Genomic DNA, 15,210 nt, shown 5'->3' on the forward strand with positions numbered 1-15,210 from the left:
TTAAGAACTAAAACAATATTTGAGGTACCATCAAGCTTAATATATATAAAATCATCATGTTTAGGGTACTTTCAATTGAGAGGTGGCTGTCCCAAACCCTAAGGCCTAAATTTCACCTTATGAAAAAAAAATATAAAATCATTTTTGTAATTTTTTCCACTGATGTTTTTATAAAGATCTTTTGAATACCTATGATAAAAGCAATCGAAAAAATATATTTATTGCATATTCTTTTCAAAAATCATAAATTATTATGTAAAAAATGTTGTCCCGCATTTTTATGTCACAACCGAAACACAGGTTTAGCCCATAGGATGGTAATGATTTTAGCCACACCCCTCCATTTTGGACCAGGAAGTGTGTGTGCATCCCTCTCTCTCTCATGGCCACATGGTGAGTAGATCAGTCCAATCATTTTTGAGTAAATGCATTCAAAAGTCTCAAAATCAGGCTGGAACATTTAAAAACGTCACTACCGAACACATATTTATTTCAATTAATCAAGTTGTTTTGGTTGTTTTTTTGAAAATCTAGTTTTTATTTGTGTATAAATGTTCAGAACTGTGCTATCTAACCATGTGCTGACTAGCATCTTTGAGATAGGCTCAAAAATATATTTTTTCGTCACTACCGAAACATGTATTGAAGTTTCGGTTGTGACGAGATTGTTTCGGTAGTGACTAAATGGAACGTTAGGTGCTATATTTTGGTAAATCAGTGATATTTCCAATTGCATATTTATATAAATAAAATGCATTTTAGGATATTTAAGACTAGGCCTACAACCTAAAATAAAAATGTTGTTTCAATGATTAAGCTAGTGCTATTCATGGGTTTCATCAGGTTCCTTTCCACAGGTGTATTAGTCAAGCACCATGCAGTCTGCATTCATAATCTAGGTTCTTGATTGTATACCCCTGTGGAAAGAGACCTGATGACACCCATGAATATAGAAACAAATTGCCAACTTGTCTAAACATAAAAGAAAACATGGAGCAGAAAGACTGATAAAATATAGACAAATATTGAGGAATGACTCAGTGAAGTACCAAGAATATTTAAGAAAGGAAAGTGAAAGAAATCATTGTTCAACTGCACATTTTTGCAGAAGCATTAGTTAGGAAGACTGAGGGCCCTATCTTACACTCAGTGCATTGAGGAACCAGTCGCGACACAATTGTTTTTCTAGTTTTAGGTCAGCACATTTTATCATTATTCCGCCAGACCTTGCACACCCACGGGTGTATCGATGAAAAAAAAACAGGTGTGGTCAGGCATATGATCAGAAATTGCTATTTTGATGCCACAGAAAATTATAACACCACTGACCAAGGAATGTGATCTAAAGTTAAATGGGCATTATTTCGGTTATTTTGAGGGTGCACTGTCAGGAGTCTAACAGCCTGGTAAGACCTAAGCCAGTGTTTCTTGAACTGGGGGTTGACAAAAATTTGGGAGGGGTCGCGAAATTATTTGCAGAAGGTTTTCAGACCAACATGTTTAAAAACTGGGATATTCAGTAGTCCTAGATGTAGGGTTACAATTCACAGTGTTTCCATAATGTTCCTCCGAATGTGGATCCTTTGTTTACGCAAACTCAAATCTCTATTTGCGCCTCTTGCAACGATAACTTCAAAGATTCTGTGCGTAAACTTACCAGTGATGCAGCCTTTTCTTGCCACAGAACTGCCAGTTATACATTGGATGAGTGCTAGTTATTCTTTGGAAAACAATAAATCAGATTATAAGGCTTGGTTTTGATGTTGACATAGCATACCGTTTCTGCCTCTGCCTCCAATGCCAGTCTTGCAACATTTTCCAAAATGAAACCAACTTTCATTGGCTGGAGAGAAGGGGGTCTCGAGGTTTGGCCAATGTTTTTTGGGGGTCGCCAGTCAAAACGTTTAAGAACCACTGACCTAAGCAACAAGTCCCTGGCAACGCAATTCTGTCTGTGCTGGTGTGCTTGGATGAATGTCCTTAGCATTTTTAACATTCATTGGAAAGGGTTGTAAAAAGGGTTGTACCGGACACTGTAAATGCAAAAAGGCAGCATTAATATGCACAAGCTGCACAGCTGTTTTGTAGGCCTTTTTCTTACCCCCAAAAGCTAAGGCCTACAACAACTTTCACTGTACTTTTTAGAATGCCTGTTCAATGTTACATTGGGGTTTTGTGATAGGAGTTCAAGTTGTGACTTTTTGATAGGCGCTCAAGTTCAAGTAGGGCTAAATTTTTGTTATGTCCATATTTATATGGAATTGTTTGGTGAAATGATACATTTTGTACTTGGATTTGCCCAATCATTGGATCTTTTGCCAGTAATCTTCACTGCACGTAATTATGTTGACCTCTTAGAGTGCTATCAATGCTATAGATAAGTTTCTCATGCCCAGAAACATGGAAAAACATATTTAGTTTATATTTCTATCACATTTAGATCCTAAGATACACCCATTTCTAATTTCGGCCTTGAAATTTCATATCACAGTGGTACAGGTGAATTACAGGATAATAGAAGTAGATGTCCATAAACCCCTCAGTAATTCTTTCCCCATCTCATATAACAAAATGAAAAAAATATTTTGAGTTGAGTTTGTCAGTGCTTGTGGAGTGCATGAATCACGTTGTCGGGGATGTGTGGGCTGGGCTGATTCTTAGCAATATACCCTTTAACGAGCACAGGGTCGCCTGCAGGAATTAATGCTATGGGTTTAGGTTTGTGCATACATAGCATAACAACATCTACATGCAATAATGCAACAACAACGTCTACAATTACCTATTCATTTGGGCAACTTTATACATCCCTATACAGGTTAAAGCTACCTTTAGTTGTGTTATAGCTACTGTAACGTCTGGCTTTAAACAGCTGTAATGCAGTCGTTCTGACAAGCACACCAATTGCTTAGCCAACCTTGTTCTTGCCCATCTTGAATAGCTCCTCTAGCTTTGCTGCCTCCATCCTCTCTGTTTTCGTTGTTTAAACTTGATACGTGATATCCTTGATGAGTATTGAGTTAGTGAATTAGCTCAACATTGTGTGCTGATAACCATATAAAGCCGAGTAAAAGAAAACCTAGCCTATGCGTGCCTGCGTGCGTATTCTCTCCTGCTCAAACATGTGTGCGCGTTAATTTTGATAAGTGTTCACTAACTTTACTGAAAGGGACACCAGGCAAGCCTGATGCTTTTTCTCTACGAAACTCCCCCTCGCTCGGTCTGAAGCTCTTTTCCTTTTCTTTGCGTCTTCCGTCAAGTGTTTTCGCTGCTTCTTCGCCGGCTCTGCCATTATACACACGTTTGCAACAATCTCTAGCGTTTCGTTAGCCTGCCTCTGTGCTGTAAACTGATCCTGCTTCGGTCGGCAGGTAGGATACACCGAACTTGCAAGTGGGATATTCTTCCTACAGGCAGTAGGGGCGGGCGAGAGAGCCTTCATTCGCCCCGTAATGAGTCATTTAACCATATACCGACTCGGGCGTCGCCAGCTATTTAAAACATTCGGGGCTAGAGCCCAGAAGTTAGAGTTCTTTTTTGTCCGGGGGTTCGGGGGTTTCTCCCCCGAGAGATTTTGAAAATCGTGCTGATGAACATGCAATTTTAACCTACTTTGAGAATGAAAAGGAAGGCCAATCGTAATGACTCACGTCACGGCATTCTGAATATTTTGATGTTTAAAGACCGTGTAAGGAGAACCAGGCGCGCCTGCAGGTGTACGTCCGTACACACTGTGCGTACCATCAGGCTACTCAACAGCGAGAGAAAATTTCCCTTGTGTGTGTGTGTATTCACACCAAATCGGCCTACCATACCTTCCCAACTATGTACAGTATCCCATTAGCTGCATGCCATCAGGCTATTTACCATTTTCTATTACGTAAAGTTAGTGAACACATTATGTTTTGAGCAGGAGAGAGAATACGCATGCAGCCACGCAATAGGCTACTTGTTGTTTTCTTTTACTCGGCTATCTATATGGTTATCAGCACACAATGTTGAGCTAATTCACTCAATACTCATCATGGATATCACAAGTTTTAAACAACGAAAACAGAAAGGATGGAGGCAGCAACGCTAGGAGTTGGTAGGCAATTGGTGTGCTTGTCAGAACGTTAGACTGCACTAAAGCCAGACGTCACGTTACGCTAGAACAAAACTAAAGGTAACTTTAGCCTGTATAGGGCTGTATCAAGTTGTCCAAATGAATAGGTCATTGTAGACGTTGTCGTTGTATTATTGCATGTGGATGTTGTTATGCTATGTAGGCTACTTTTTTGCTGACTGACCAATGCACGGACCTAAAACGGACAAATATTGTTCACGAGTGAATTATTTCTTTTGCGGGGGGGGGGGGGGGTGCGTACCATAGCATTAATTCCTGCAGGCGCCCCTGAGGAGAACGTCTCTTCTGCCAAAGTGCACCACATACAACACCCCAAATATCACATTAAAATAGCCTGTAGAATAAACATCGTCATGCACCTCTGTCGTGCACTTGACAGGTGTGAGCGTTCGTCTCGGGATAAACATTTCGGACGTCATCCCCTTCAATTAATGGGCTATGGGTGCCTTGAAAGCAATGCATTTGGGTTGTATATCACGAACTTTTGCCCAAAGAAAAAGTTCCATTCTGTCAAAATCAAGCCCAACATGCATTGCTTGGAAGCCCCCTCAAACGAGGTCAGGTTTATTTACTGCGCATGTGATTCAATAGTAAATCACGATATATTGAAACTGAGCTGATCGAAATGTCCTCCTGGGTTGCGGGAGACGATGACACACTGAAGAGTTTCCACTTCTTGTCCCTGCTCTGCCCTTTTTTTCTCTAAATAAACTTCTAATATCCATTTGTCCTTATACACTTATTTCGCTAAGGCTAGTTAGTAGAAGCACGAAACAGCAATGCGTAATAGCGTAGAGGATAATTGAAATTGCAACATTTTGCAACAAATGATTCTAAACCTTCCCAGATCACGTCAGATTGTCTTGCGCTGCTGTTAATGCACACAATGGACACAAAACACAAAAGTCTCTTCTACAGGGCTATTTATTTCATTCACGATTAGAGTTTTTGTTGTTGTTGACGGCCCATAGATCCGGGGCTATAGCCCCGAATGCCCAGGTCTAACGACGCCACTGTACCGACTTACGAAGATGATTAATTAACACGAAAACGTTGCCTGGTGTCCCTTTAATAGAACATTGTAAATAGCCTGATGGCATGCAACTAATGGGATACTGTGCATAGTTGGAAAGGTATGGTAGGCCAATATGGTGTGAATATACACACACACAAGGTAAATGTTCTCTCGTTGTTGAGTGATGGTACGCACAGTGCGTACGGACGTACACCTGCAGGCGCGCCTGAACGAGCATACAACTAGATGTACCGCATAGCGGTACAAAATACGACCGCCGCTCAGTCCTGTACATCCATTCCGCGAAAATAAATCACACTTCAATGTCTCCATATTTTACTCCATCCCCCACTCTTGAAACTTTTGTGTATGCTTGTTTGGCATGCCTGAGTGTGTGTGTGCGGCTGCACAGAAAGTAGCCTACTGGTGCTGAAAAGGTGAATAGATTGTAGAATAGCCAAAGAAGATGTAGCATTGTTATAAAACCTTTAAAATCTCTAAACAATCACAAGTAGGGCAGTTCATCACAGTTCATCCATTGCAACTGGATTGATGAAAGGTCACTTACACCTGTAGGCTACATTGTATTTGGGAAAAGCAAAAGGTATCAGCATAATGTTATTTATTTATTTATTTATTTATTTATTTTTTACGTATTTATAAACAAAAACATCTCTGTCAGTTCCATGCCGTTTTCAACAGCTATCAAAAACAAAGGTCATTTTTGGATGGATGGATTTTTTGTGAATGTTTCTTCTTCTACATAAGATTTTAGTCATCTTTAGTTCATGTAATACTTTATTGTCAATGCACAAATTAAGTAACAGTAGTCTGAAACGTTATTGTTAATGCACAAATTAAGTAACAGTAGTCTGAAACGAAATGCTGTTTTACATCTAACCAGTGGTGCAAATAACTGACATGTCCAAATGGGCCTTGATGAAATGCGTCGCTAGACTGTTCATACACATTTTAACGGGCCAAAGTTGAAGAGCTTTTGTCCGTTATTGTTCGTGCAAATATAGGCTGATTCATGTTCCCTTGCATTGTGTAACTGAGGTCCATGGCTAGTCTGGCTTTCATCAGACCAAGCTCAATCTTTTAAGAAATCAAAAAATAAATAGCGGGCAGATCAGGCTGGGTTCACCCAGCCTAGTCCATAGGCACCCGATATTGTTTAATTTTCAGATTGAGATATACACGCTCTGGCTATTCTAAATGCAAAAATGCATTAGGGAGTTATGACAAAACTGTAACTAACAAACTAGATCCTAATAGAAAGCTGTTAGCTTCCCTAAGCTACAGGTAGGATTATAAGGTAGGCCTATTTACAACATAAATTGTCAATAGGCTATGCTGGCGACACAAATAAAATCTCCTTTGGAAACCAATGGCTTACGCCTTACAGTATCAAGCGGACTTAAACTGCCATATCGTGGCGAAAACTTGTAATAACATTCACGCAGCTCCATGAGTCAAGGAAAGCGCGAATGAAGTAGCCACTTCTAAATGGGACCCACTACACAGTAGCTTAAGGTGTGTTGCTAAAAGCAGCCATAATGAAATGAAGGTGTCATTGTTTGGATACTTCACACACACATGCTTTTTAATTTCACAGACTACAACTACCAAGCTGGAATCAAAGCACATCGATTCCCCTCTCACACCCTGCACGCACTTAAAACAAAATAAACAGGCGTCTCAGTCTCACGCATGTATAGGCAAAACTGTATCAGACCGGTGTAACGTTGGTAAATCTTCAATTGCACAGAATGATTTTGTAGCACGTGCAATAAATGACAGTCGAAAGATACAAACAGTGCTGCTATCAATTTGCTTGGTATAACCGCATTTATAGTTTTCTACAAATGCAATCAATCAAATGGGCCTCCATCACTCAACCAACGCTAACGGTAACATTACCTAGGTCCTTATTGATATTACAAGATTAACGTACCTGCAGTAAAAACCAAGCATGTCCGATAAACATCCTCAGATTTATTTCGGCTTCAAGAAGAAATGGGAATTTCACTTCATGTGAACATCGTCCTGTCCTTATTAGATGTTCGCTGCGGTAAATTACAGTCCTTGTAGGAAGTGTCCATTGTTTTTCCCCAACCCACTTTTAACTTCCAACAAAATTACGTCTCACTGCAACGATGCGCCATCTAGTGGACAAACGACTACTTATCGCCAATACTGAAAATGCAGCCATGATGATGATGATGATGAATATTTATTTTGGCTTTCTTTTGATCCTACTGAATTTGTAATTATGTACCGGCCGTTCTAATACCGATAGTATGTGGGTGCCTGTGTGTGTGCATGTTTATATGTGTGCACCGCCATTTACAGGCCAATGAGTGTACAGTCACTAAATGTACACATAACCTAATTTTTTTAGACCCACCATGGATGAAATTCTACGAAACTTGGCATACCCCCAGACCCCCAGAGAATGCCAGGTCATGTGGGGGTACATGCCCACCAAGTTTTGTGTACCCCGGTCTTTCAGTGTCCCGGGAATCCTTGTTGGTGTACGTCACTAAATGTACACATAAGTTATTTTATTGTAAGGCCCCCATTGACCGAAAGTACACAAAACTTGGCATGCATTCGGAGGGTGTCATAATGATCCTACACTTTTAATTTTGTGCAGTTTTGACCTTGTCAGCCAGAGATATTGTGATGAAAACACCTAATTTTTTGCTTTTTAATTTTTAACTAGGTGGCGCTATACATGAAATAAGTGGTAATGGGATGGGTTGACATGCCCCCTTAAGACCAACATACAAAAAAAAGGTGGACCTCCTAGGCCCTACGGTTCTCGAGATATTCACAGAAAACTGTCTCCAGCCACCTACAGGCCAGTTGGTGTATAGTAACATAAATTAATTTATTGTGTGGCCCCCCATGAACGGAATTCCACAAAACTTGGCGTGCATACAGAGGGTGTCATAATGATCCTACACTTCCAATTTCGTGCAGTTTTGACTATGTTAGGTCACAGATACCTTCAATTACACCACCTCATTTTTACTTTTTTGTGTTTAACTAGGTGGCGCTATACATGAAATGAGTGGTTATGGAATGAGTTGACATGGCCCCTTGAGATCAACATACAAAAAAAAAATGGTCCTCCTAAACCCTACAGTTTTTCGAGATATTCACAGAAAACTGTGTCTGCCCTACCCTCCTTTCGGGGGGTCCAATTCAGCGGGGGGGGCTACAGATCAAAACGAAAAACGATGGTTCCATGCTATCCATGTGGGGTTACATGTCCACCAAGTTTCGTGTACCCCGGTCTTTCAGTGTCCCGGGAATCATTGACGGAAATTTGGGCATGCGAAAAAGAAAAAAAAAAAAAAAGAAAAAGAAAAAAAAAATCTGACTAAACCTATATGACCGCCGCTTCGCTGCGCGGCGGTCATAATAAGATCAATTCGGCAGGGCTAAAGGTTTTTTAGGTCAAAGGGACTACAGACATTTATGTGTGCAAAACAAGTGGGCTATTAATAGCACTACACATTTGACATGACATGGTTGGTAATTTCCTTCAGCTGAGAAGCCTTTTTATTCCTTTTGATTAATCAATATGTACATTTCTAAACCACTGAATTTATCTTAACTCCCTGGGTGCATTTTCACTTACTCTATGGTCTAGATTTTCAAGTGAAGTTCTTGATGTGTTCATTAGCCATATTACAGTTTATCCTATTTTTTTTGTTACTCTCAACTATGCCTGTAGAAGGTATGAATGTTATTCTGTGGAAGTTGCCATTCTTCCTTTCAAGCCTTTTGTATCTGTCGGTGTTAGATTTCATGTAGTAGTGAAAGATATATCAAACTCCAGCACACTCTGTCCCTGCAGCGTGTTAGTCATACTTTTAGTTTTTGGATGAGAGGATCCATTTGCAAGGAAGGGAATCTGAAGAGCTGTTGTTAATGACGAGAGGCTGGTAGCAGCAAAGGAGAGAAGCATAAAAGAGTGGAATGGATAAACAAGAGGATTCCATGGTGATAAGCCAGCGCTGAGATTGTTGGAGCACACTCTGCAAACCCAGCCTCAGCTCAAAACACACAAGCTCGGTAACAAATATTCCATTATCCCATTGCTCTAAAACAGCGCCCCTTTCTGTGCCTAACTCTGAGAATAGCTAGCAGGTTAGAGGGTTGGGAAGGGGTTATGGGAGGTGGGGGGTCGTCACTGTATCTCCCAGAGATCTGTTTCTCAAGGCAGCCAGTGTTTTCATTGTCATGCTACAGTCCTTGATTCAGACTCCGTATTGTAAGGTTTTTATTTCCCTAACAGGCTGTAAAGGCACAGGGGCCTGAGGTTCTTCTGGTTCTCTCGCAAGCCAAGGCTTTTGCTTCTTCTCATGCTAATCACCTCATTTGCAACTGTTGTTTGTCATGCTAAACTCAAATTCAATGTATTCAGAGGAGCCTGAATCCGAGCACCTCAGATACTCGTTAGCATAGCACGAGCAAAAGGTCTGTTGGGAACAGTTAGCATATTCTGCTAATCTGTCTAATTTCACAGATAGGCCTGAATCTCCTCTCTTGCTTATAAACACTGAGTTATTTATGAAAGTTGCTTCCTGAGAGTTGGCATTTGGCCATCTGCACTTCTAATAATGATAATTACTGTAGAAAAATGGCAGTCATGTAAGATTGTATAGATATATTTTCCCACCTACAGAAGTATGTAATTTCAGTTAATTCGATCTAATTATGCTCCCAAAGTCCATAATGAATGGTAATGTTTATAATCAAGTGTCTGTCATGTGGCTATAGTTTTTTTTCTTTACGGTGTGAAATGAGTGGCAAATTAAAATAGGGGAGTAACCAAGACAACATAAAAGTGCCAGAGTTGAAGAATCACCCGTAAACATAAACAGTGCAATTAGTCTAGTTTGCATCTTTTTCAAGTCTGTTTTCATAAATAATCCTGAGAAATGTTTTGTTCTTTGCTCTGGTGAAAACTGTTTGTCACCCAAAGCAATAACAGAATGAGCCTAACCCTGGCACAATCCAACAACAAACTTTTGGAACCAAGGAAACTTCTTGGCCTCGTAAAACAGCAAGCAATTTTTTCTTTTCCTTTTCCTTTTGTGTGAGGTCTTTTGTGTAACCCACCACCGGAATTAAATGGCACAACCTCGACAAGTCAGAAAGGAGATGTTTTCATTATTTCACATGAGGCCCCAATAGATGGAAAAAGCCCTGAGGAGCTGCCAGAGCCACATTCAAACCCCCAACAGATGTGTATCATGTAACTGAGTGCAGCAGGAAGAACAGACACTCCATTTTACCCAGAGGTCTAATAGGAAGCTAAAGGAAGGCTAAGGTTTCACGGCGGCGTAATGCAATCCCATCTGTACCCTCACTTTTGCAGCTGAACAATACGCAGGGAGAGCCTTGGCCAAGATGAGCGGTAAATCAGGCCCTCTGTCTCATGAGGATTGCCCCAGAAGCTGGCTTATGGGAGGTTATGCACAGGCAATTGGATGTGTACATTACCTTCGGTAGGCCGGGCATGTCAAATAGTGAGGCGAATGCTCAGCTTGCTAATGCATCTTGTACTGTAATAGTACTCAGAGCAACCCAGGGGTGAGTTGTTGCCGCTCTGCGGGGGTCTGCTGTTTATGTCTGCGATCGCACTTTCCCATACTCCAGAAAGTGTCCTGAGCAAGGATTGGAGAGTCTCCAGCATCAGTTCCAGCCGCGAGGAGAGTCTCCGATCGGGCATAGCCAAACCAAGGGGTTTTGCCAAGAATTTCAATGTGGGGGGACATTATTGTTGATTTTATTTGTATAGGAGACAATACGTTAGAGTATTAGTCTGATTTCATTATCAAGCATAATGGGCTCCGTCATTTATTGTGCCGCCCAGTGCTGTTGTTCTGGAGGCATAACTGAAGGCCTCCCCTCTTTTTTCCTGTCCAATTCCCTGTAAGCAGGGTGACTGGGGAGACCGTAAAGAAGAAGAAGGGAAAAAAACACCGTCTCCTCCCCACCTCCACCCTCATTCAGATGTATTTCTCAGGGGCCCCAGTAGAGGAAGGAGGAGAGGGAAGCTAATTCGTCAATGATCTTCCTCTAATCCCCCTCTCTCTCCTGCTCTCTTTGCCTGAAGGCACTCAAAGTAATGCAACCCTCCCCCATCCCACCCCTCTCACTCACACACACACACACACACTCACACTCACACACACTGCATTCACGCTGAGTCTGCCTCAACATGTCCAGTGGGAGAAGATAAATGGAGAGGGTTGCTTTGCAGTTCCGAGGTGTTTTGCGTCCTGCGAGGGCCCGTGTTGCTCGGCGCTGCCTGGGCGGTAAAGTGGTGATTATAGTCGGCGCGAGCTAGGTGTGGCGAGACAGGGCGGTGTCAGAGGCTTTGTCTAAAGCCTGCCGATGGGGACCGGAGCGACACAAGCCAAAGGGCTCGGACTCGAGGAGGAGTCTGAATGACAACCGAAGAGAGACAGGGACCGGGATCTTAGCACCAGGCAGGGATCCAAACAGTCAGCCTTTCAAACACGGATTACAAACATGGTTGAAAGGACTTCTGATCAACAGTGACCTTGTTGGGGAGTTACATTGAAAGCTGGATTTTTAGCAGGTTTTGCATATACTTGGAAATTTGGGGGAACATTTCTGTCTGTCTGTATGTCTAGCTCTGTGGGTGAACCGAAGTAAAGTTTTTTGTTTTTTTAATCCTTCAAAGTGAACTGTTTGTAGGGATTTTACTTTTTGGGCTTGGTTTTTCTGACTCAAATGGATTCACCTTTGTACATGCTGGAATTTTAATTCATTTGGGACTCCATGCGAAACATTTTGGGACTATGGGACTTCCTATTTCTGAAGTGGAGTGGAAAGACCGACTGTGGCACTTTTTCACCCTACATTTCATAATCTTGATAAGTATGTTATATTATAGTAATTACAACAGTGACAAACCTGCCTTGCAAAATTCTTAATGACCTGTCAAAGTGGGCACAGGGCTTTTTCCTTTGTTTGTTTTTATATTCTCTCTTTGTCAGCGAGCGATTTTGATTTTGTGTGGCGTCTCATGTGGTTCCCCATCAATATTATGCTTTGATATATTTTTCCTTGCCACTTCATCTACTAAACCCCTCTTCTACTGCACTTTTTAACCCCCCCCCCCCCCATAAATGCACAAATAGGCTGACACCAGACATAATTTCACTGCATTTCTTACTTCCAGTAACTATATGCATGTGACAACAAACTTCCTTGTATCCTTGTATCCTTTAATGTTATGTTTTAAGCACAGGTCCTTTGTTGATTCAGAATTATCTCTCAGGGTGGGAAATAGTGTTCATGGTGTTGAACATGCAGACTTATTGATTTAGAATGCAGTGTCAGGTAGTTTATCTTGGGAACTTGTTAGACAGAGATCAATGTCGGCTGTGTGTGCATGCATTTGACATTTCAATTGATTATGAACGGCTAAACAATAAGGACCTTTATCAGCTCTATCTATGGGGTATGTCGACTTTATCGTCGTACTAGACACATGTATGGATATATATAAGGGGAGTATAATATGCTTCTTGTAATGCAAGCCTTTGGTGAATATTTTGTTTGGACACTTTTACCTGTGATTTATGTGAAGTTATGCATAATTAATTTCACAAGTAATTAATAACGTTTCTCCCTTCCTTCCTTCCTCCCTCCCTCCCTCCCTCCCTCTCGCCCATATCTCTCTCTCCCTGTCCCTCTCCCTCGGCACAGTTGCAGGTAAAGTGTCCCCAACCAGCTCCGATGTCCTTCTCAGTGTGCCCTCTGCCGGTGCCACTCTCAGTCCCCCTGAGGTGTACCTCCCTGCCAGCTTCAAGCTCTCCAATGCCCAGCTGGCCTTCTTCCTCCAGGAGACCCGCTCCTCCTCCTTGTCCGCGGCCACAGGACGACAGGGCGGCCACCCGCTGCAGAGGTCAGAGAGCTTTGTGGTTTTCCAAACCAAGGAGCTACCGGCGGTCAACATCAGCCTGGGTCCATTTGTGCGTGACCAGGTAGTGTCCAAAGACCTCCTGCAGCCCTCCAGCCCCCTGGATGTCCCTGGCCGACTGACAGTCAACTGGAAAGTGAGGGCGTTCATCGTCCAGTCACGGGTGTTCGCCAGCAACCCGGTGGTTCAGGTGTTCTTCTACATCGCCGGACGGGACTGGGATGACTTCAAGGCGCAGGACAGCCTGCCCTGTGTGCGGCTCCACGCCTTCAGGGACGTCCGGGAGATCAAGACCTCATGCCGTCTGCAGGGGAACCTGGCCCAGTGCTTGGCCCACCTTGAGCTCCCCATCACCTGGTTCAATGCCAACGTGGCTCCCCTGGGCCGCCGGAAAGGCTCGAGCGCCGACAGCCTGGAGCTGAGCAGCGGCAGCGAGAGCTTCCAGGTGGAGCTCTACTACACTTTACATGACCCGGATGGCAGCGGGGAGTGCGGCGAGAGCTTTCCCCGTCGAGGAGGAGGAGGAGGTGGAGGCGGCAGAGGTGAGGCCTCTTCCCAACAGCCTCTCCTCCGCATCGGAAGCATCAGCCTGTACCAACCCAGCCAGGAGGTGCTGGTGGTGGACAAGCAGCTGGACAAGAACATCTTCCTGCGTCTACCAGAGAAGCCTCTCAAGCCGGGCGAGACCTTGACCATCAGCCTCTTCTTAGTACCAAACTCCACCGTCGAGCAGTTCTCTCTCAAGTGAGTGTCTCTTTTCATTACCAGCATACTGGTCATGCATTCATATGATGCACTCCTTTTGTATCTCTGAGTGGCACTTTCTAATCCTCTGGATTGGCTAACACTGTACACTGTACGCAGACACACATCTTGTGACATCTTTTGAGTTTCTGCCGTATTACCCACCTTCAGAAGTGGAGACGGGTTCTCGGCAGCTCAGAGTAAAGCCATAATTGGTATTAATTGACATCTGTTCAAATTAAATTCCTCACAAGCTGACCCAGTTCTTGTTGAATTAGAGCTTTGGGGATATGAAGCATGGCTTCACTCACTTACCCTGTGTATTTCGAATTTATTCCTCGTTGTCAACATAATGGGAGGGTTAGAGTTCCCGAGAAAGAAAATGATTATTTAAATCCTTGAAAGCCAGAAGAAAATGAGCTTTTTCCCCAGATGAGAGTAGCAAAGGGGTGGTGTTGGTGTGTGTGTGTGTGTGTCGGGGGGGGGGGGTAGATATTAGCTGGGTTTTCAGGCATGTCGGCGCAACGCTTCGTAAACACAGTCACCCAAAACGTAATGGAAATTCTCAGACTTCAATTTAGGAATTCACCGTGAATTAATTAAGCTTCGATAACTCATTAAGCAGAGGGGGGAGAAGCCACCACTATGATTTATGCAGGCAGGGGTAGTTTATTAGAATTATCTCACGAAAATGTGTCTGCATACATATTAGTGTCCGTGTGTATGTTTGTGTGAGGACTGAAGAGTTGTAATATTTGTTATATTACAGATCACCAACACACCAAAACTTTATGTTTTAGTGATGAGATGTTATCCATGTTTAGTGTACAAGCAAGTCTCATTACCTAGCATCGGCACCTACATTAGTAACTAGTTTCTGCCGTTTACAGACATGGAAACGAAATCAGTGTGCGAATGCTTTGCAATGCTGCAGAGAGACTCTAAATTCGGTGGATGATTCGGCAGAACTCCTCTGGCACCATTTCACCGGGGTCAGATGTCAGTGAGTTTAAGGCACGCCCTGGTTCTGCAGAACAGAGGAGAAATGCATTAGTTTCATTCTCTGTAAGCCTTCATATTTCAGTCAATCTGGGTGCAGGGCCCAATATTGTGACTTCACTCCTCAGAGGGGGAAAAGGCATTGTAATAAAACTCCCGTCAGGATAGAAGGATGAAAAAAGAACGTCTCAGACTCGGTCAGCTCAACTGAATGGGAATTCACAGTGCCAGAAGCCAACGGTTGAGGGTTACCCACAAAAAAGTCTATTAAAGATGCAATAAAGAAAGTCTTTAAATATTAATTAAGCGTCGCCAGAAGTCTTCCTCCACTCCTCAATCCCACAATTC

General features: G+C 42.7%; 1 protein-coding gene across 3 annotated transcripts in view; it reads left to right on the forward strand.

Moving 5' to 3' along the window:
* tmem132e (transmembrane protein 132E) overlaps nucleotides 1-15,210 on the forward strand; it is a 175,714-nt gene that overhangs the window by 112,484 nt on the left and 48,020 nt on the right. For 2 of the 3 annotated variants that reach the window (XM_042092998.1, XM_042092999.1), the window contains exon 2: nucleotides 12,906-13,863. In XM_042092998.1, the coding sequence (XP_041948932.1) occupies nucleotides 12,906-13,863 (958 nt within the window). Of the gene's footprint in view, nucleotides 1-11,448; nucleotides 12,072-12,905; nucleotides 13,864-15,210 lie in introns of those variants that run through there. The other variant, XM_042092997.1, reaches the window with a different exon arrangement.

The sequence above is a fragment of the Alosa sapidissima genome, chromosome 5, assembly GCF_018492685.1.
Source record: "Alosa sapidissima isolate fAloSap1 chromosome 5, fAloSap1.pri, whole genome shotgun sequence".
NCBI lineage: Eukaryota > Metazoa > Chordata > Actinopteri > Clupeiformes > Clupeidae > Alosa > Alosa sapidissima.